The sequence below is a fragment of the Anopheles gambiae genome, chromosome 3 (genome assembly GCF_943734735.2).
Source record: "Anopheles gambiae chromosome 3, idAnoGambNW_F1_1, whole genome shotgun sequence".
Taxonomy (NCBI): domain Eukaryota; kingdom Metazoa; phylum Arthropoda; class Insecta; order Diptera; family Culicidae; genus Anopheles; species Anopheles gambiae.
This window is the reverse complement of record NC_064602.1, coordinates 1,237,375-1,252,754: the sequence shown is the minus strand read 5'-3', so window position 1 is coordinate 1,252,754 and position 15,380 is coordinate 1,237,375. Positions and strand designations below refer to the sequence as shown.

At 49.0% G+C, this 15,380-nt stretch overlaps 1 protein-coding gene across 1 annotated transcript in view; it reads left to right on the top strand.

The window, feature by feature from the left end:
- The first annotated feature begins 41 nt into the window (after nucleotides 1–41).
- The window catches only part of LOC1278159 (protein Gawky), a 35,747-nt gene continuing 20,408 nt past the window's right edge, over nucleotides 42–15,380 (top strand). Inside the window, exons 1-4 of the mRNA XM_061660581.1 lie at nucleotides 42–1,243; nucleotides 9,737–10,048; nucleotides 10,140–14,908; nucleotides 14,985–15,362. Coding sequence (XP_061516565.1) covers nucleotides 12,077–14,908; nucleotides 14,985–15,362 — 3,210 coding nt within the window. The 5' untranslated portion in view covers nucleotides 42–1,243; nucleotides 9,737–10,048; nucleotides 10,140–12,076. The remainder of the gene's footprint in view (nucleotides 1,244–9,736; nucleotides 10,049–10,139; nucleotides 14,909–14,984; nucleotides 15,363–15,380) is intronic.

The following is a 15,380-nucleotide window of genomic DNA, read 5'->3' as shown; positions in this document are numbered from 1 at the left end:
GAAAAAAGAAATAAAACCTGACCACTGTACAACTCCAGTGTGCAACTCCCCCCCAAAGCCGACGGAGAATGTAACGGTATGCGTAGGGCTGGGGCGCAACTCTCCAAGTGTGTGTGTGTGAGCTGGTGGTTCGGATTGATGATTGGCGTTCAGTTTTCGTCAATTCCCATCCAAGGAGAAGGAAAGGAAAAAAAGGTCATCGTGCACCAAATCGCGCTGCGAAGCACCATAGTGAGGCTGCTGGCTCCACACGAGAAAGCTCGCGACGGCTCAGCTCCGTGCTGTGGTGAATGGTGGCCGTGTTGAGATAAATGTCTCTGCCTGGATGTGTGAGAAAGCAAAGAAGCAACGAGGGAGCAAAGGTGGAACCCGTGAAGCGGTGTGTGTTGTGCGCGTACGTTTGCTGACGACTACCTGTGCCAATAATTGTAATACTAGTAGCAAAACGGAAAACATTCGAGTGTGTTAAAGTTTCACGCTTGTACGTGCGCGCGGGGCCCCCCATTTTTCTTGCGAGACAAGTGTCTGTGGCGACGTGTACAAAAAAGTTCGCGAGCCGCCCTCTTGCTCCCCACTGAGGAGGTGAAGCTGATTTGCTGTTGGGTGCAGAGAATCGGGCTCCATTCTCCATTCCTTCGCATTGCAAACAACAAAAAGGGGGTGTGAAATGCAGTGCAGTGCGGGCGTGTGAAATTAGGCAGTGCGTGCGAGGAAAGGTGGGTGGAAAATCGGGAAGAAAACTTGTGCACACAACAAAACGACGATTCGGTGAAAAGTTTGCTAAAGGCGCAGCAGAGGTGTACTACGATTACATTTCCCCAATCGAAACATACCCACTCACATACACACACTCACATATATAAACACACATTCACAAACGCTCGCATCTGGCAAACCCCCCCCCATCCACACCTACACCTCAGTTTGGGAGACCCCGTTATCCGTGATGTCCCTGCCGTGTTGTAGCAAAGCTGCAGTTTCCCCGGGCTCCATCACCGTGCTCTAGTCACCGCCGAAAAAAAGAAGAAGAAGAAAACAACAACAGGAAAAACGTTCCAGCGGGGGATCGTGTCATCGAAGCATCATCCCCAGGCCAATTTAATAATCATTCGGTGGAGAGAGAGAGAACGCGAGGAAGAGAGGGAGAGAACGTGAAAGGGAGAAAAAGGAAAAAAACAACACAACATACATACAACTAACCCCAAACTACACAAATCAGCGCAATGCAGCAACAGTGTGATAAGTAAGTGTTTGGAATTTGTGGGCAAGGGAGAGGGAGGTGGGTTTGGAGTGATGATGGAATGTCACTGGGGGGGGGGGGGGGGGGAGGGTACCAGTAGCTAGATCCTCTGGGGGGTGATTTTAGTAGGCGACGTATGACCAAATTTCGACCTTGGTTTCGATTGAAATGCTCTTTGTATGTGTGAGTGTGTGTTTGAGTGTGAGTGGGTGAGTATGTAAGTGTGCGTTTTTCTTGCCAGCACTGTGTTGTGCCGTGATTACTGTTGCGTGCAGAATGAACATGTTTAGAAAAGGGGTTGAAAAAATGGGTTGCCGTGAGAAGGGGGGGGGGGGGGGGTTGGGTGAGGGTATGATGGAAAAGAAAGCTCTTTTGCGTTACTGCTGCACGCCAGACCCCCCTCCTCTCCCCCCAAAGAATTCATTATCTTTTTGTTGAACCGATCGTTTTTTATCTAAAGTTTGTCTGGCCTCGAGCCTGGAAGCCATTATATGAAGCTAAAGATAAAATAGCAAAGGAAGAGAACAAGAGAGAACGATGAAGGTAGAGAAGGAGATAGAGACACGGTACTATATTAGTATGAATGGAAATTGTTTACTATTTGTGTTGTTGATTTCAGCGTTATGTGTTATTTTGCTTGATCTAACAATTCGAGTTGGTGGGATAAATTCAAAGCCATATTTGTGTTATTATTTACTTAAAACCTCGGTATTGAACATTAGCAATATATTACAGTATTAGCTGTTAGCGTCCGAGGACGGCCTGGCGGTCTATGGGATGGATGCGCCGGCTCCTACAAGACCGGACAGGTTCGCATCCTCACTTGGAGCGTCTCGTCGTGGCAAGAATAAAAGTATTCATATACATACTCTTCGTGTCATAAAGAGTGGGATTTATTGAGTTACTTTCCAACATGGAGAGCGGTCGTTTACCGCTCACGAGAACTTTTTCAAAAGCTGTCACCTGGAATCCAATGATTTTCTAACATGAAAAAAGGATATAAAAATCATTCGCCGCGAGATCCTGACCACGACAATGTTTACCTTTCGTTTTACGAGCTTGCAGACCAACCCGGGGATGTAATTTCCTTGACATTACACAATAACTAATTAGAGACAGAGAGGAGTTTACCTTAGAGACCGTAGTAAATATGCCGTTGTTCGCCGTTTTGTTCCGTTTTCAATGGGTTCATTTGTACGAGGTGCAATTATAATGCAGACATAACTTTGCTCCGTTGACAATGCACAATCTTACTGCAGCAACTGCACGTTACACTGCACCCGCGAGCTTCCTATGTGCTGGGAAGGTTTATGTGCATCGGAGCTTTTGAAACGCTTTGCGCTGCTCCTTGTGTGTGTGTGTGTAGCAAGGGTTTTTTGTTTTGTTTTAATGGAGCATTGGCAAATCGCTGGGATATATGCCATTTTCCATCGCTGGTTTTATGACGATATCAAAATAAGGCGAAACGTTTTATGATGTTGCGATCGTTGTTGAATGGTTTACGATCTGCACTGGCACGATTAGGACGTGATGAAGGTAAACATGCTAAGCTTTTTGTTGAAACAATCAAACACATAAAACGGAACAAGATGAATCGGGTCGGCTTGTGGTCGTTTTTAAACGCTCATGTGTATTTCAAATAAGCTTACTAGGCTAGGAGTCATTTGTGGCAGAGTGTGCTATCTTTATAGAGCATGTGGAACGGATCGGAACGTCGGAAGGTCAGTATCTTTTTGTGTTCTGCTTTATTATCGCTCAATATGCAAATGATATTTCACACTTCTGCAAATTTAATGTTGCATTGCGATAGCGAATTGGATGAAGCACCCGATGATGCGTTTGTCCTTGACTTTGAGCGATACCATCACCGTCTCATCCTACTGTACCAACCAAATCAAACCAATTAGTGTCGAGAGTAATTGCCATTTCGTTACAAACCCAATTACCTTCCAAATGTCTGCCAATCATATTCGATATTGCCTTCATTTCTCTGCGCACTGCATTCTCGGAACGACACATCCGGTAGGCAGGAGGTAGTGGGGGGGAGTTATGGACACAAAAAAGCATCAAAACGACAAAACTGGATCTATAGTTGCATTCATGCAGATGCCTATGTTCACAACCGCTGCCACACAGTGGGACGGAATGAAAGGGGTCGATTTTTTACTACACACAGCCGAGCCGAGCAGCTGCTGCAGAGAAATTCTGGGCTACGGCGGTATACACATAGTTGCAGTGACGTCAGCAAGGCGAGATAGAACTGACGACTCTGTGGTCGTCGCTGTGTGTTGCGGAATGTGTGCATTTACAAGAGATGTAACGAGAGAGAGGGAGAGAACGAAAGAGATGGCGAGTCCTTGCTGGAGACGAATCTTCCAACACTTGTCCTCCCCACATTACATCGAAAATCTGGCCTTCGTTTGCAGCTTGTTTCGGCCCCCAGGTTCGCCTACTACTACACTTACTGGCTGGTAGTAACCATGGGTGACAGAAAGAGAGGCCCGCAGGATGGACGGGACAGAACCAGCCGAAGGATAATGGTAATCGTAGGCATGCGCAGTAACCTTTCACATTTCTGCACGTTACTGCTGCTACTGGTGAATTTCTTGTACACACACACTCTCTCTCTCTCTGTGTCCTTCTGTGTTTTGGCAGGAAAAAGAAAGAACAACGCGGCAGGATTTGTTAGATCTCGAACTGCGCAAAGGAGCAAACAAGACAGAAGTACGCAACGTAAATCCAGAAACACGCAATGTGAGGGTCGCACGAGTGTGTGTGTGTGCACGCTTTTCTATATTTAGTATCCCCTGTGCCTGTGGCGTCCAGGACGACGGATTCAAGTTCGTGCTGGTGCATACGATTTCCTGAAGAACGGTGGCCACTTTTGCAGCATACCAATCGCCAACAGAGAGGTGACACACCCGTGCAGAACGGGGAAAGGCGGGGAGGCGCAAAATTTGCACCAAAATATTGGATAAATGTCAAAGTGCGCGGGACATACGGTTCAATAGGATCAGGTGCAGTGTAATTGAAGGTTGGCAGGCAGAAAGGCTCGGCTTTCGTGCAAATGTCCTTCGAACTGAGAGATGCGGCATGAATGCGTACGAGCAAGAGAGCGATAGAGAAAACCTAAGTTGTTTACTGAGATGAAGAGTGTGAAAAAAGCTAGCGTTGGTATCCTTCTCATTCAAGATCGGTAAGGATTCTGATTCAGTGTGAAACGTGAATTGTTGTGCTACTGGAATGGAGTGCTTGGATCCACTTTAAAAGCTCACGGCAGAATTCCAGTTGAGATTCCACATTCCAATAGGAATTCACTGTCCTGTTGGTATCACGTACTCTGCTGCTCTGCAGGTTTGTGTGAGCGTTTGATTGATATCACCATCATCACCCCTGTCCGTTATGAAATGTGGTCGTGCATGTCGTGTGCTGGTCGTGCTGACCTTGAATTAGTAAAACCGTATCATTAGGCCAGAGGCTAATCGCACTTGTTACTCGTACAGACACGCACATTGGTTTTTGTACATGTTCGTCGGTGGACGGGAGAGCATGTGGTTTTGATTTGCAAATGGTGCTACCAACCGACCAACGGATGTTCCATATTATATCGGAGAGAATTGTCCAGGACGTTGTGTCGTTTCTACCGAGTATACAATGTTCGTTATACAATGTAGAATAGATGGTGGTCGAGTTTTCCTCCTTTATAAGTGGCATTTGCATCCCAAAATCGTATAAAATGCACCACCACACAGTAGTGCAGCAATAAAATGGTAAACCTTTAAAGTCATGTTCTAAGTATAACACACACACACACACACACACACACACACACACACACACACACATATATAAATGCGTAACCTGACACCGGTGCAGCGAAATTAGCAAACGACCAACACGCAATAGTGCACAGCAACATTCATTCCGGCAGGTGTGTTTGGTGCAGCGAGTAGCGAGTCGTGGCCGGTACTACTAGGAGGGCCCTTCGACGGTGAAATGAGCTCAACGGGAGGAGGGATGATTAACATGCGCAACAACTGGAAATCGCGCTACCATGACAGGCAAAGTTAACATCTTACCCTTCTGGTGGTTACGCGTGGTTGTGTGTATAAGTGAGTGGTGCTATTTTAAGGCAAAAATGTAAAAAACCTACTGCAAAGCATTCACCACAACAATTTGCTTACTTTTGCGCGATCTACACCGAACAGTTGGGAACAGTTCAGCAGCGTCTACGGCAATGGTCCTACTGTAAGCTGTAAGACAAATAGCATTTGATTGCAATCCTTCTCAGGTGTGAGGAATTAGTCGAACAAAAGATGGCTCTGTCTTGAAGAAAGAAAAAAAAACACCCCGATTTGTAATCCAATAGAAACGCTTTGCTTTTACGGCTAAACCAACATCATAACGCACCAGAGAATGGGTAAACATTTGTTCAATTTAGAAACAACTGCTCACCGGGGCCGAAGCTTTCAGGTGGTGCGGCCCTTTTCTTAGCGAATTCTGCTGCTGCTGCTTCTTTTTCTGTCCCTCCGTTTGTGCCTAAGTCGCGATCTGTTGTTCCGGTTGGCAGACCACCAGCCGCGTGGAGTGTGTGGTGAGCTATGAGCGCTTTCCGCTTTGCTGCCACGGCTTTACTACACGTGATGATGATGATGATGATGATTATGATGATCGCATCTCCCTCTCGCCGAAAGACGGACCGGGAAAGCACCGGGGCATGTCGGATGCGTGCGACGGCGTTGCCTGGGTTTTGTGCGATTTCATCTGACTCTCAGTTTGGTACAGACTGCTCGCGTTTTAATTAAAAGTGTAATGAAAAGCTACAATTCGAAGATTGTTTTTTTATTGGAAAGAACAAAAAACTAGAGATAATTGAGGGGCCTGAAGGGAAGTGCGGGTCTATTACATTTAGATGTTGTTCTTAGACTAAAGCGCAGGGCGTCAGACGAAAAGCGAATGCATTTGCTTGATATATGCAGCTTTAATATGAGCTTTACGGAGCTTTGTTTGTATTAAAATCAATTCTGAACGAATCAAATAGCAAAACAGGTCTTCGAAATATCGCCTAATATTCATCACCAATCCGAAATTCGATTATTTCACATTTATTTTCGGGCAGTGAACAGTGTGTCGGCGCTTTAAAAACAAAGGCGCTCTTACGCAATTCCAACATGTGCGCCGGTCGGCCATACTATTATTATTATTATTATTAGAGAGGGAAGTGGGGGATGAGGGAGGAGGGTTTGGGTGGTGGTGGTTAATGTTGGATATTATAGCCACACCACACATCATGTCTCAGCTAGCTCGATGACGGGTTTTCTCGAGTTCTCTTTTTCTCTGTCTCTCTCTTTCTCTCTCTCTCTCTCTCTCTCTCTCTCTCTCTATCTTTCCATCATTCCCCTCACTGTCCTCTCTATCTCTTTAGTTCGATCTATTGCGAGGTTCAACTACCCCATCAGCATGCTTTTCCGAGGAACGCGAATCACATGCCTCCCCCCTCCCCCTCAGTTCTCTCTCGCGTTGGCCTCATTCAAAAAAGTGGTGGTACGGAATGCAGTACACGACTTTGCGGCTTTCCTTTGCGCGTTTGTGTGTTCGTCTGTCTGTCTGTGTGTGTGTGTGTTAGAGCACGATTGTTTGTGTTTGCGATCGCGATCTTTGCGGTAGGGTTTCTCTATTACGTGTGAGCTTTCGAGCGCCCCTAAAGCTTTGCGGCGTAAAAATGGGACGCTGGAATCAAATCGTGATGAATCGGCTGGTGACAGCATAATGGAGGCAAGCAAGCAGCTGTAATCTTTTCTGTAACATCTATTTCGGGAAATATGATATAATATTATCGTACTGTACTGGAGCGTTTTGAAACGCTTTTTCAAAGCAGAAATAAAATTGATTTAAGCAAACGTGTTCATGCGTTTTGCTGGTTTCTTGTTATTGGCAACGGGCACATGACGCCTTGCTGCACCTTTTTGATGGATAGAGCCAAAGGCTGCGCGGTGCTGACATCAAACGATCAATAGATCAATGATCGCCGGCGTCCCTGAGTTGAAATCTATTGCGACCGTTAAACACAACGGCCCAAAGTTGGGCTACGAACCGCGCAACAACGTTGGTGAAGGTTCGCAACAGAACACGCTAGTCGTGTCAAATTCGAATGAGATTTGTTTTATGTGAGTGTGTGTGTGTTTGGCTCTTAAAGACCCTGTGCCTCTTCTTAAAGCTAAACTCCCCCACCTGGACACTGCGACCGGTTCCCGGGCAATGCACTGTGTGGCACAGTGTGTGCAACCTTGCTTTCGCCCAGCTTTCAGGGCGAGTGGGGTGGTGCAGGAGGCGGGTGGGTGGGTTTTACTGCGCTTATGCCATTTGATGTCTGACGCGCAGAACGCGCGGCGGGCCGCGCGGCGCACGCGGATTTGCGTAGAAGAGCGCGCGCGCACAGTGTGGAGAGGGGAACCGGGGCAAGGCTTTGCGTAATAGTTTATTGAACCGAAACCGTTTGTTTTTACTGCCCTTTTGCTTTGTGTGTTGTTTGGTGTTGTTGGAATGGTGGGTTAGGGGGTGGGTGGGGAAGTGGGTTAGGGGGGGTGGTGGTAGCTTAGAAAGAGTTTGTGTTGAACACACACACACACACACACACACAGAGGTTGGAGCATTAAAAAAACCGGCAAAACTAACCCGTTTGGTTGTTCATTACAGCCACACTTACAGTTTTCCACCACCATTTTTCGGTGGCTGTTTCGTGTGCTGTGAATGGGCAAAAAAAAGCTGCAGCAGTATGTGTGAGTGTGTGTTTTGATTTGTAATGGCATTTTGTGTGTGTTGTGTTTGTTGTGTTCGATTTTATTTAAGTCGCAGTTTTATTGCAGCTCAACGGCATTCACTCACAGCGTTAGCGAACCGAGCGGGGATTTTGCGTATTAGAAGGCACTTAAAATGGAGTTGAATGGGGTTTGATGGATGGTATTACTTTTTTGTTTCTTCTTAAAAATAGGACAATGTGTGTTCTTGTGTGTCTGGATATTTAATGTTTGCATATACTGCGCAATAAGGTACTTCAGTAATTGACAAAAAACAAAACAAACGCTAGATAGGCGATTAGGGGACGCTCCATAAAAAGCGAACGTTAAAGATCACCTGCGGCTGCTTAACACCTTAAAAGGCCACGAAAATGGATGAACCTCGGTCGTGTTTACAGCTGGCGAGGAGAGATGTGCGCTGCTTTCGATCGTAGATTTCTTCTGACCTTAAACTAACCGCTGCATCATCGTCAGCAGAGAACGGAGTGGATGATGTAAAAAAAAACCCCTCCAAATGGGGACGACGGACGACCGGGGTTGGTGGAAGAATGAATTGCGTCTTGCCATGCTAATATTTGGTTGGCATTAAAATTCGTATAAATATTAATGGATCGCGTGCAGACTGGAGAAGAAGACGCAATTCTTTGGCTATCTGTGTGTGTGTGTGTGTGGGAGCTGGGTGGAGGTTGAGTTTGTTTTGATTTTTGGCACCACGATTCGCTGAGGTTTTCGTGTGTGTGGGTTAGTGAAGAAGCTTAAAATTCTCAGAAGCAATATAAAAGCTTTCAAGTGCTCGACATGTAGACATGTTGGGTAGCGAATAAACAGTCCATGCTGTTTATGTATTGCAGCATCGCGACCGGGTAACGGTATCATCATCTGTCTGTGCCATCATCATTCTCTTCCCATCTCACAATACCCACGCCGCATTTGACGGCGTTGATTTTGTGTATCATAATTTCGACCGGAGCAATGAATTGTGCTGTGTAATTGGCCTTCAACCGGTGGCATGATTCTGATGGGAGAGAAGAAAGTTTGGTGCGACTGCGGGCAGACGGCAGAGGGAAGAGAAATGTGAAGAGAGGGGAAGCGCAACGTGGTGATGAATTAATAAAAGCCAACGGCATCGGAAGAAATTGTTTACTGCTGCTGCGTCAGTCCCGAACGATCCCCTCGGTCCCACGGTCACCGAGTTAAAGCGAGTAAATGCTCATTCACAGCCGCCGTAGGGGAAGAAGGGCTCAAAGAAGAAGCTGGGAGGCACGGAGCAGAAGGGCAGAAGGTACACGAACGGTTTTGGGGCGATGTTGGGGTTACTATGGGAAGATGGAATTAATTTGTGACTTTAAATAGGCTCATTCATTAGCGTTTCAATGGGAGGCAAATTATCAAGCTTTGATGGCGAAAGGAGAGAGAGAGAGAGAGAGATGTAGCATGTTCGAAGAAGAGCAGCTTGGTGATGAAATTAGTGATAAACCTTTCTTTCGCTGGGGAAGATAAGCTTCTAGATGGAGCAGAAAGTGTAAATGAGAAGAGTCGTTAGTGTAATCGATAACTGTGTATCATGCCCCGGCGCATGTAGATATGAAGTAAACGATCGTTGAGAATCTGAGAATTGGAACGCAAATTGAGCTTAAATAGCAATTAATTTTGAGGATTTTTTAAATCACCATCATTCTATTTTCTTTTCCCGTTTTAGGTGCTAAAACAAATACAATATAAACACACCACCGACGAACGAATCAGCAAACGAACGGAACCGGATGTCGTTCGGTATGAATGATCTGCATATATACTACTGAAGAACATTTCTGCGGCCCCAGGCATTTACTGCTATCTGCCCTCCAGAGATTGATCAACATTTCATCATAAAACATTAAGGCAAAGCGAAAATCTGTGATATTTCCCACTGCTGGGATCATCCTCTCCTTTGGGCACGAGCGTGTGCGTGTGTGTCTCTGTGGGACCGACGCACGCTGTGCCTACGGGCATTAAAACTCCGTCCTAAGAGGTAAGGCACATGGCTAGGAGGTAAAGCCACACCGAGTGCAACTGAACCAAGTCTAACGCATTGCTCTTGCTTGCTCGCTTTACCATTCCAGGGTGCAAAAGGTGCTTCATCTCCCTGCCAACAAAACTTAAGTTTAGATTTGAATTTGCGTTGTACGTGAGAGCGCCCCCGAGATCGAAAAGCTGGTGGTATGATCGTGAGAGCAAGACGTGCCGGTGTGACGTACCTGCCACCTATCATGTGAGCGCGCGTTAAAACGGGAAAGCGCGTCGTTTGACAGGATCTGGCATCCTTCATTGTGCATCCGTGTTTCCGGTGACGACAAGCAGGATGCAAGGAAACACCAAAACAGATAATAATTACACTACACATGAACCATCGCAAGTACAATAATAAACAACTGAACAATTTGTACAAAACCATTTCTGTGCAAAAAGGCATAAAAAGTGGGGAAGGAGGAGTTTTGACACACGGAGGCTAAGCAAGGGCAAAAGTGAAACGTATTCCTTGCACAAAAATTCTTCCATTTGGAAATTGATTGAATGTGGATAGGGTGGAAACATCTTAGCCCATGCAAGCCCTACTCAGCATTACAATCAATCAGTGTGTGTGTGTAAGCGGTCGTAGTGTTTTAGTGTAAAGTGAACTGATTCTTACAGTTGTGCGAATGCGGACGTACGTTGGACGAGATCCTCGCATTTTAGAACTCTCATAACTGATCAGGTCGCTTGTCGTGTGTGCGTGTATGTGTGTGTGTGTGTATCCAGTGTATTTGAGCAATATTAGGCGGTGAAACCTATGGTTTATTTACTGAGTGGTGGATGCATGCGTTAGGAGAGAAACTCAGCTTTAACGAAAAATTCGCGTTTCAAGCCATCGTTTAATAATGCGTGTGTTAGTGGATAAGCGTAGAAAGTGAACCATTCCTAGAATGGTTGGCAAAAGTGTGCGGCATTGCGATATGTGAAACAAAACAAAACACAACACAAAGAGAAACATTGTTGTGCTAAACTGAATCAATCTTTCTGCTCCACCGACAAAGAGAACAAGACTGTCCTCTCCCTAGCATAAGCGCTCATATGTTAGCATGTTCTCGTGAGGTGATTTATGGTAGCAAGTCAAACAAAAGTATAACGTCCTAGACATATCCATATCTCCCGACTGCTGAAGGTGGAGTTTGAGAGCAGTTTTGCGGGGGGGTACGACATCGATTCTCCCAGTGTATGTTTGCGGAAAGCTGCGTGCTTTTTTAAAAACATTCCCAACTCGTAACAGTATTTCACGCAAACGGGATATTAATAAGCACAAAGAAGGAGGGCACTGTACACTGTGACAGTCTACGGGTTTAGATCGACTACCGCCGAGGTGCACAAACTGCAGTCGAGTGCAAGATTGGAGAGAGCGAGGATTGCAAGCGGTTGCTCGGAAAGGATAACTATTCGAGCAACACCTGGACCAAGTGGGGCGGCACCAACATTCGAGGAAGTCTGAAGTGATAGCTTTTTATGTTCGAACACATTAGTCAAACGTAGAGGAAAGCATCGCTCGGTGCTGTTAAAACAACGAGCATACTAAATAATCTCACAGTTTCCGTCAGCTGATCAGCAGCGCAGAGGCTAACATTCGGCATTGGAGTTAATTTATCGACACAAGGTGACAAGATTTTAGCGTGATTGCCGGAGCTAACGAATACGCCATACGTACACGTTCCCGGCCTGAAAGACGAAGAGAGAACAACGCTGGCCGTTCATAGCTCACATTGCGCCGTTACTTTCGTGAGATGTGATTTTCTTGATTACCTGACTAACCGTTAACGTGTTAGCAATAATTTTAAAAGTATTTGTACGACAAGCGAAGGAGTGACGTTAAGGGCAGAGCCATCGTCTTCTTTTCGTAATCCAATCAAAGCGAAACTATCAAAAAAGGGCCATACACCAGCGAGAAATTGGTTCTTGATTTAGACAATTTGACGAACAATTTACGCGAAGCACAAAGTCGAAACACGAGACGCTGCACGAGACGAAAATAATGTTCGATACTGACCAAACGATAGAACGTAAGCAAACTCTGGAATCATCATTTGTTACACAGCATGAGAGCGTGCGAGTGAACCATTCTTCTTACCATCACAACATGTCAACAAAGCAACAGCAGCAGCGACACAGTCTTTACACACCATTTGACGAATTGCTGCGTTTAACAGAGCGAATGAGAATGCTCGAGTCTCAAGGAAGCAGCCGGATTGGGTCCGGTCGGCTCTGCGGTGGTGGAGAGAGCTCCCTGAACGGAGGTGCCTGGGGCTCGCCGCCGGGTGCAGGGTCTAACGCCGTCGGGGGCGGTGTTTCTGGCTGGAGTGCGACAGCGGTCGGTAGCTCGCAGCAGGCCGCCCAGCAACAGTCGTGGAACAGTGGACAGGCGGGTATGCCGCCACCTGTTGGTCCGCCGGGCAGTGGTCCGAGACAGGAGCTGCTGGGAAAGTCGGGCGTTGGCAACAGTGGCCCACCAATGGTTGTCGGCAGCAATGCAGGAAGCGGACAGAGCGGTACGGGTGGTTGGAATCAAGTGGTAAATCCTAACAAGCAGTCCACCTCACAAGCGATGGGCCAGCAGCAGCAACAGCAGCAGCAACAGCAACAGCAACAAGGTGCAAATCAGCAGAACTCTGGACCAAACTCTAATCAATCTCAGTCCAGCGGCGGAAATCAGGCCGCCGGAGGTAATCAAGGTGGAGCTGCTGGCGGAAGTGGCGTAGGAGGTGCTGCAGCTGCTATGGCTGCAGGTAATGGAGGCGCAGGTGGTGCCGCGGTTAGCGGTATGGCGGCCACACCATCCGCCAAGCTAGAACATCTGAACTCGATGCGCGAGGCGCTGTTCGCAGAAGATGGCTGGGGCTGTCAGCACGTCAACCAGGACACGCAGTGGGATGTGCCGATTTCACCCGAACCGAGTACTAAACCCGATCCCTCCCTGAAGGCTACGGTCAACAATGGGACGGAGCTGTGGGAGACCAACTTGCGCAACGGTGGCCAGCCGCCGGTACAGGCGCCGTCACAGAAAACACCGTGGGGCCCGCAAAGCCACCACGGTGGCACTTGGGGCGTGGATGATGAGAGCAGCGGTGAGGCAAGCAACGTATGGACTGGTGCGCCTGGGGCTCCGGGAGGGGCCAGCATGGTGGCCGGTGCACTGGCCGGAACGGCTGGAGGTCCTCCGCCAGTAGGCGGCAATCCTGGCGCGTTAGTTGCCGGACAGGTGGGACCAGTGGGCAGCGGTAGCGGTGGAATGTGGCAGGCGGGCGGAGGAGGTCTGCCCGGGGCCGGTGGCGGAATTGCTCCCCCCAAGAAGGACAATGATTGGGGCAGTGGAACGGGAGGTATTGGAGCGACCGGAGGTGGCGGAGGCGGCGGTTGGGGAGAGCCTCGAGGAAATGTCGGAGGTGGAGGTGCGGTTGGTGGAGCTGGTGCGCCGAATGCGGGCGTTCCGCCTCACCTGGCATCGCAGCTAGAAGGATTACCAAACGTTGACATTCGAAGCATGCGTCCGCCAGGGGCTGGCGGGATCGATCAAAGCCGCGAATTCCGTGGCGATCCGCGTGGCATCTCTGGTCGACTGAGCGGATCTACGACGGGCATGCTGGACCATTATCCGATGGGCAAGATGCCTCCACCGGGCGCCATGTCCTCGGGCGCATCAGCAATCGGTGCCGGCGGTAACAACCAGTGGCCTCTTGGTGGTGGAGGTGGTGGTGGTGGTGGCGGCGTCGGTGGAGCAGCCAATGGAGGCCCAGTGGGTGGGGGTGTTCCATCTAGTATGCCTCCCACGAAGTCGGTGTCCGGTGGATGGGACGATAACTCTCCGCCGGCTGTACGCCGAAACCCCAACATTGACGATGGCACTGCATTGTGGGCCTCTGGCGGACCAGGCAGTGGTGGTGGTGGTGGTGGTGTTGGTAGCGGCCGTGCCACAGGCACTATATCCGATGGTCAAATGGTCGGTAGAAATGGTCGCAACGGTCCATTGGGAGGAATGAGCTCCGGTCCGATTGGTGGCGGTCCTTCAGGTGGCCCGGGTGGCCTGGGAGGCGGTCCACGAATGGTCGGCTCCGGACCGGCCGGCAATGCGATGAAAGCGGACAGCAGCAACATGTGGATGACGGGACATGGAGCGGGAGTGGGAGGCTCACGAAACGGTTCCTGGGATGATCCCACCATCGGTGGCACTGGAGGCAACAACTGGGACGATAAGCCAACCGGCGGATCAAGCGGCCCGCTCGGCGGTGGTGCCTCGTGGATGGATGGACCGGGTACGGCAGCACCCGGTGCTGGCCTTCCTGGCGCTGGCAATCAATCGTGGAACGCAAACAAAAAGCCACTTGGTGGAGGCGGCGGCGGTGGAGCCGTGTGGCCCGATTCATCGTCCGGCGCCGATCTGATCGGCAATGACTGGGGCGTAGGGGGAGGCAAGATGACGAACAAACCCCCACACGGACCGCTCGAGATCATCCGCAGCAGCAAGCAGTACCGCATTCTGTGCGAGATGGGCTACAAGAAGGAAGATGTGGAGTATGCACTGCGGGCCGCTAACATGGCGCTGGAGGAAGCAGTCGATTTGCTGCAGCGCAATGGCTCGCTGCCAAATGTAACCGGTATGGGCAATGCTGCCGGTGGAGGAGACTGGAGAAGAGACGATGCACACGCTCAGCTGGGCGGCGGTGGCACTGGCGGCAGCAACGTTGGAGGAGGTAGTGGAGTCTTTGAACCACCGTTCGGTAATCGTTACTTGGGAAGCGGTGGCGGCGGCGCAGGAGGAGGAGCTGGCAATGGTGGCGGTGGCAGTGGACATTCTTTACATTTCCAGCAGGTAAGTTTTACTGTTGCAGCTTGCCGTTAGGCCTAAAATGTGGGTAACGTGTGTGGTTTGTGTTTCATTGTTGCAGGGTAATCAAAATGGTATGCCCGGCAGCGGTGCTGGAGGCATGGGAGGAGCTGGAGGAAATCCCAACCTGTCTGGATTGCATGGTTTGTCGTCCAAGTCGCTTGGCAGCTATTTGAATCAGGCTCCTCCACCGATGACTGGCATCGGCGGACAGGGCGGCTCCATGGCTCCGTTCAATCAAGCGGGCGGTAATCCGGTCGGCGGCGGTGGTGGTGGCGCCGGTGGACAGAACGCAGTCCAGCCCAATACGCAACTGCGCTCGCTCGTGCAGCAGATTCAGATGGCCGTGCAGACTGGATACCTGAACCCGCAGATCCTGAATCAGCCGCTGGCTCCACAAACTTTCCTGTTGTTGAATCAGCTGTTGAGCAGCATTAAGGTAACTTAGAGAAGAGTC